This window comes from Coenobita brevimanus, chromosome 9 (assembly GCF_032717465.1).
Source record: "Coenobita brevimanus isolate Jiangsu-jjx chromosome 9, ASM3271746v2, whole genome shotgun sequence".
NCBI lineage: Eukaryota > Metazoa > Arthropoda > Malacostraca > Decapoda > Coenobitidae > Coenobita > Coenobita brevimanus.
The window spans coordinates 1,772,501-1,780,226 of NC_136962.1; the positions used below are offsets into that span (position 1 = coordinate 1,772,501).

Sequence of the window (7,726 nt, forward strand, 5' to 3'; positions counted from 1 at the left end):
GGATATGGGTTAGTAATATCCTTTTGTAGGTTATTTATGCAGATTATGGTGACGAGAGAGAGAGAGAGAGAGAGAGAGAGAGAGAGAGAGAGAGAGAGAGAGAGAGAGAGAGAGAGAGAGAGAGAGAGAGAGAGAGAGAGAGAGAGAGAGAGAGAGACGAGACGAGAGAGAGAGAGAGAGAGAGAGAGAGAGAGAGAGAGAGAGAGAGAGAGAGAGAGAGAGAGAGAGAGAGAGAGAGAGAGAGAGAGAGAGAGAGAGAAGCACCAATCTATACAAAACTTACATCCCATTTAAACAAAAATAAATACCGTAGGATGCTAGTCACGAAGAAGTGCTATTCTCTAACGGTCAAAAACTGCCACCTTCATTTGAACTGATAATGAATTACTACTAGAATACTATGCTAGTCACGAAGAAGTGCTATGGAAAGGATGCAGTCTTTTCCTGCCACTGAGCTACGTGAAGCTGCAAAATAATGCTAGTCACGAAGAAGTGCTATACAAAGATCCCTTACACCTTTTCCTAAGCTATTTATTGTTTATGGCACCAGTCTTGAGTAAAACGTAAATTCTTCCAATATCCCCTAACACCTTTTCCTAAGCGATTTATTTTATTACACCTTACTGTCCTCTTCCCCGTAACATAACGCCTTCCAATATCGCCATACTCTGCACAAATAACATACAAAAGGATATTAACCAGCCATATTCAAAAATAAATCACTAAGGAACAGGTGTTAGGGAGCTTCCTCGACCGTCGGTAAGCCTTATTCCATTCTTAAAATAATCTCAGGCGCACGCTGGTTCCCTAATACAAATTCCTTAGCGATTTATTTTTGGGAATGGCTGGTTAATATCCTTTGGTAGGTTACTTATGCAGAGTATGGTGATATTGGAAGGATTTATGTAACACAGAAGAGGACAGTAAGGTGTAATAAAATAAATCACTTAGGAAAAGGTGTTAGGGAGCTTTATGCAGAGTATGGTGATATTGGAAGGATTTATGTAACACAGAAGAGGACAGTAAGGTGTAATAAACAAAATAAATCACTTAGGAAAAGGTGTTAGGGAGCTTTATGCAGAGTATGGTGATATTGGAAGGATTTATGTAACACAGAAGAGGACAGTAAGGTGTAATAAACAAAATAAATCACTTAGGAAAAGGTGTTAGGGAGCTTTATGCAGAGTATGGTGATATTGGAAGGATTTATGTAACACAGAAGAGGACAGTAAGGTGTAATAAACAAAATAAATCACTTAGGAAAAGATGTTAGGGAGCTTTATGCAGAGTATGGTGATATTGGAAGGATTTATGTAACACAGAAGAGGACAGTAAGGTGTAATAAACAAAATAAATCACTTAGGAAAAGGTGTTAGGGAGCTTTATGCAGAGTATGGTGATATTGGAAGGATTTATGTAACACAGAAGAGGACAGTAAGGTGTAATAAACAAAATAAATCACTTAGGAAAAGGTGTTAGGGAGCTTTATGCAGAGTATGGTGATATTGGAAGGATTTATGTAACACAGAAGAGGACAGTAAGGTGTAATAAACAAAATAAATCACTTAGGAAAAGGTGTTAGGGAGCTTTATGCAGAGTATGGTGATATTGGAAGGATTTATGTAACACAGAAGAGGACAGTAAGGTGTAATAAACAAAATAAATCACTTAGGAAAAGGTGTTAGGGAGCTTTATGCAGAGTATGGTGATATTGGAAGGATTTATGTACCACAGAAGAGGACAGTAAGGTGTAATAAACAAAATAAATCACTTAGGAAAAGGTGTTAGGGAGCTTTATGCAGAGTATGGTGATATTGGAAGGATTTATGTAACACAGAAGAGGACAGTAAGGTGTAATAAACAAAATAAATCACTTAGGAAAAGGTGTTAGGGAGCTTTATGCAGAGTATGGTGATATTGGAAGGATTTATGTAACACAGAAGAGGACAGTAAGGTGTAATAAACAAAATAAATCACTTAGGAAAAGATGTTAGGGAGCTTTATGCAGAGTATGGTGATATTGGAAGGATTTATGTAACACAGAAGAGGACAGTAAGGTGTAATAAACAAAATAAATCACTTAGGAAAAGGTGTTAGGGAGCTTTATGCAGAGTATGGTGATATTGGAAGGATTTATGTAACACAGAAGAGGACAGTAAGGTGTAATAAACAAAATAAATCACTTAGGAAAAGGTGTTAGGGAGCTTTATGCAGAGTATGGTGATATTGGAAGGATTTATGTAACACAGAAGAGGACAGTAAGGTGTAATAAACATAATAAATCACTTAGGAAAAGGTGTTAGGGAGCTTTATGCAGAGTATGGTGATATTGGAAGGATTTATGTAACACAGAAGAGGACAGTAAGGTGTAATAAACAAAATAAATCACTTAGGAAAAGGTGTTAGGGAGCTTTATGCAGAGTATGGTGATATTGGAAGGATATATGTAACACAGAAGAGGACAGTAAGGTGTAATAAACAAAATAAATCACTTAGGAAAAGGTGTTAGGGAGCTTTATGCAGAGTATGGTGATATTGGAAGGATTTATGTAACACAGAAGAGGACAGTAAGGTGTAATAAACAAAATAAATCACTTAGGAAAAGGTGTTAGGGAGCTTTATGCAGAGTATGGTGATATTGGAAGGATTTATGTAACACAGAAGAGGACAGTAAGGTGTAATAAACAAAATAAATCACTTAGGAAAAGGTGTTAGGGAGCTTTATGCAGAGTATGGTGATATTGGAAGGATTTATGTAACACAGAAGAGGACAGTAAGGTGTAATAAACAAAATAAATCACTTAGGAAAAGGTGTTAGGGAGCTTTATGCAGAGTATGGTGATATTGGAAGGATTTATGTAACACAGAAGAGGACAGTAAGGTGTAATAAACAAAATAAATCACTTAGGAAAAGGTGTTAGGGAGCTTTATGCAGAGTATGGTGATATTGGAAGGATTTATGTAACACAGAAGAGGACAGTAAGGTGTAATAAACAAAATAAATCACTTAGCAAAAGGTGTTAGGGAGCTTTATGCAGAGTATGGTGATATTGGAAGGATTTATGTAACACAGAAGAGGACAGTAAGGTGTAATAAACAAAATAAATCACTTAGGAAAAGGTGTTAGGGAGCTTTATGCAGAGTATGGTGATATTGGAAGGATTTATGTAACACAGAAGAGGACAGTAAGGTATAATGAACAAAATAAATCACTTAGGAAAAGGTGTTAGGGAGCTTTATGCAGAGTATGGTGATATTGGAAGGATTTATGTAACACAGAAGAGGACAGTAAGGTGTAATAAACAAAATAAATCACTTAGGAAAAGGTGTTAGGGAGCTTTATGCAGAGTATGGTGATATTGGAAGGATTTATGTAACACAGAAGAGGACAGTAAGGTGTAATAAACAAAATAAATCACTTAGCAAAAGGTGTTAGGGAGCTTTATGCAGAGTATGGTGATATTGGAAGGATTTATGTAACACAGAAGAGGACAGTAAGGTGTAATAAACAAAATAAATCACTTAGGAAAAGGTGTTAGGGAGCTTTATGCAGAGTATGGTGATATTGGAAGGATTTATGTAACACAGAAGAGGACAGTAAGGTGTAATAAACAAAATAAATCACTTAGGAAGGGGTGTTAGGGGATACTGGAAGGATAAAGCAACAGAAAAGGAGGTAATAAAAAAAATAAATCGCTTAGGAAAAGGTGTTAGGGAGCTTCCGATCAAAAGGCTACCTACTCGATTTTTTTTTTTTTTTTGAAATAAAAATGGCTACCCACTTCAAAATTGTCAAATTTAATCTTTTTTAAATTTGTAATAAAAATGGCAGCCCAGTTCCTAATATACCTTTTTCAATATTTTCTTACCTTAATATATCTGAATTTCTTTTTATAAACTAATAAAAATAGCTCCCCACTCCAAAATATAGTCAAATTTAATCTTTTTAAATCTATAATAATAAAAATGGCTGACCAGTTCCTAACATACCTTTTTCAATATTTTCTCACCTTAATATACCTAAATTTAACCGTTTTTTTAAATCTGTAATATAAATAGCTATCCAGTTCATAATATAATCAAATGTAATCCTTTTTTTAAATCTATAATAATAAAAATAGCTGTCCAGTTTATAATATAACTTTTTCAATATATTTTCACCTTAATTTAAATGGTTACCCAGTTTCTAATATACCTTTTTTAATATATTACCTTAATTTATGTGGTCGTTGTAGTATCACTCGTGCGTTCTCTCCCTGGTGACTCCATCCCTTGTGTCTGGTCCGGGCCTCTCGCGTACATATATATAGTTCCACATCTCCCTTGACGATTATATTTTCCGTGTATTGCGGCGGAATGACGTAGGTGGCGTAATTACCGCTGACCTGCGATTTAGGCGTGATTGGCGGGGTAACGAGGGAGGGGCACGGCGAACCCTCCTCCCCCCTGGCCAGCGTCAGGCCCACCTCAACCCCGCTTGATAACCCCAGCCCCCAGATTTCCACCTCAGCCTCTTTTCCCGCCAAAATACTGGGTGTCCGGCCATACTGCCCACTGTGGCTTATCTCGGAGGTAAATACAGCCTCCACCCTCACTGGAACGCGATGTCCCGCCCACACACACCTCGTACACACCAATATAGACAGCACTTGCACTTTAAACGTCCACCCTCCACCAGTGGCCATGATGATCTGACGAACCTCCGCTGGGGTTGCCAGAATCGCTGAAACCGCTACGTTTGGTATTTATATTTTGTATTGCCATGGGCTGTGATGCGGACCAATTATTCCACTATACTGAAATTGTGTTTATAATGAAGAATCGCTGTATATTCATGATAAAAACAATTACAATACGTGGATACAATTCCTCCCCGGATAAGCATGCTCTCAAACATCGATACATTACCGCTAAATGCGAAGACCTGCAGAAAATAGCTTGATATACTACTAAGCTCTTGAATATCAGCAAAATTTTGCGAAAATCACCAGAACATTGTTATTGCTTTCCAAAAATATTCAAATTATCGCTGTACAGTTCCCTTGCCGCTGACAAGGAAGCATACTAAAAATAAACATCTCTAGATCTAGCAAGACGCTATAATGGCATCCCTTGTGGCGCCAGCCAGTAGCTCCCGGCGGTATCCTGAAGATGCCAAGTTTATCATTATCCGGTACGAGATTCAGGGATATTTACGTCTACCTGGACCCAGTGATGGACGGCCACTATTGATTTCATATCTACCTGAGCGAAAGTTTGGGGATTCGACTCTTATTTCTATTTATTAATGATTTATGCTCCTTGCGGCGTTTTTAGCGCCTTTTGGTTTGGCAACTCATCAACTACGGTAGCACACGAGTTGCCAAATCGTTGCTAAACCCACTTTCAAAAGCAGTCAGGAAGTCGCTCCATACAAAACTATAGAGAAAAATAAAGCCAAATTCTATAACGTCGCTCAAAATATGATAAAAATCCTCCTGAACCCGTTGATACATCGTGACAAATATCCGAAATCCAGCCATAAAAGCGCTAAACTGGCAACTGTATCAATCCCGCTATCAGCTGCACTCGACGCAACTTGGCGGGATCGATAAACGTTTAAATAAAAGCTTATCCTCCTCCTAGATCTTCCTCCCGCCATGACACCCTAATTTATTCCACATTCAAACACCCTGATGCTCGATAGTCACCTTGGTCGGGTAAAATTTTCATGGTAACGCCATTCGTGAAATTAAAACCCAAACCAATTATGGGGTTTGTTTACATCTTAGACTCCCGTTTTCTGTAATGACGCAATAGATATGGGGGACATTTTTTAATTTCTTTTTTTAATGGCGAATATTTTGACGATATGGGGGGTCAAAAATAATTAGAGCTTTTAAAATTAATAAGTTTTTTAGTATATGGGGGCTCACATGGTGAAATGAATGGAAAAATGTTTAAAAACTGATCAATAATGCGCTCTGAACTTTGCTAGCGAAAATAATAAAATAAACTTGCTATATGAGATGGTTCAGCCATGTAGAGTGGAATGGAAGCTCCCTATCACCTTTTTCTAAGCGATTTAGTTAGCCCTTACTGTCCTCTTCTGTTATGAGGCTGATCTCCTTAGTTAAATTTCCCTAACAATTTCCTAAGCGATTTATTTAGTCCTTACTGTCCTCTTCTGTCATGGGACTGATCTCCTTAGTTGAAGTTCCCTAACACCTTTTCCTAAGCGATTTATTTTATTACACCTTACTGGCTAAGATTTTTGTTGGTTAAAGCTCCCTACCACCTTTTCCTAAGCGATTTATTTTTAGACCTTACTGTCCTTTTGTTATCAGGCTAGTATTCTCGTTGGTTAAAGCTCCCTATTACCTTTGCCTAAGTGATTTATTTTGACCTCAGTCCTCTTCTGTTTTATGAGGCGAAGGATGAGGTGGCAAGAGGGAACAGGAAAATCGAGGACGAGATGGAGGAGAGGGAAGCCGAGGATGAGGTGGAGGAGAGGGAAGCCGAGGATGAGGTGGAGGAGAGGGAGGCCGAGGATGAAAGGCCACTATATAAACAAATATTATATCTTCCTTATGTCTCCCTCTTCCCCTCCAGTCTCTCCCATGAGCAAACGATCTTTCCACCTCTCTCTCCAAAATCAAGAAAATTATCAAATCTCCCCCTCCACCTCATCCTCGGCATTCCTCTCCCCCTCCACCTCATCCTCGGCATTCCTCTCCCCCTCCACCTCATCCTCGGCATTCCTCTCCCCCTCCACCTCATCCTTGGCATCCCTCTACCCCTCCACCTCATCCTCGCCATTCCTCTCCTCCTCCACCTCATCCTCGGCATTCCTCTCCCCCTCCACCTCATCCTTGGCTTCCCTCTCCCCCTCCACCTCATCCTTGGCTTCCCCCTCCACTCTCTCTCTCTCTCCAAAATCAACAAAGGGATAGAATCAAAAACTCAAAATCATCATACATATATTCCCGAAGTAAAAAAATATATCCTTCTTGAAAAACCACAACAGCAAAATTCCCAAGTAAAAATAATAATAATAATAATGATAATCAGTAAAATAATAATAATAGTAATAACAGTAAAATAATAATAAAAATTATAATAATCAGTAAATAATAATAATCAATAAATAATAATAATAATTTTAACGTAAGCACAAATTTGCCTTCAAGATATGCGTAAGAGTATTTCTATAATACTCAGTACAGAAAATACTTCTTCTATACTAATAATACATATAAATTCAAAAATAAAATGCAAACTTCATCTCTTGCTACAAAAATATTACGTAGACTACTTGATCTGTCTCTGCATAGTTGTAGTAGTAGTAGTAGTAGTAGTAGTAGTAGTAAACCACCAGGTACCATAATTTGGCTATATGGTTACCACCCAGCGTAGTAAATGGTTTCCTGGTGTACAGGAAACCATTTGGCTTGTCACTCAGTGTAAAGTCACCCACAGGCAGAAGGAAGAGGAAAGAATGAAGGAAAGAAAGACAGAAGAGGGAGTGTAAAGTCACCCACAGGCAGAAGGAAGAGGAAAGAATGAAGGAAAGAAGGACAGAAGAGGGAGTGTAAAGTCACCCACAGGCAGAAGGAAGAGGAAAGAATGAAGGAAAGAAAGACAGAAGAGGGAGTGTAAAGTCACCCACAGGCAGAAGGAAGAGGAAAGAATGAAGGAAAGAAAGACAGAAGAGGGAGTGTAAAGTCACCCACAGGCAGAAGGAAGA

General features: G+C 38.3%; 1 protein-coding gene across 1 annotated transcript in view; it reads right to left on the reverse strand.

Annotated features, from left to right (window-relative positions):
- uex (metal transporter uex) overlaps window positions 1-4,685 on the reverse strand; it is a 71,738-nt gene extending 67,053 nt beyond the window's left edge. Inside the window, exon 1 of the mRNA XM_080280061.1 lies at window positions 4,213-4,685. Coding sequence (XP_080136187.1) covers window positions 4,213-4,685 — 473 coding nt within the window. The remainder of the gene's footprint in view (window positions 1-4,212) is intronic.
- Window positions 4,686-7,726: the final 3,041 nt, after the last annotated feature.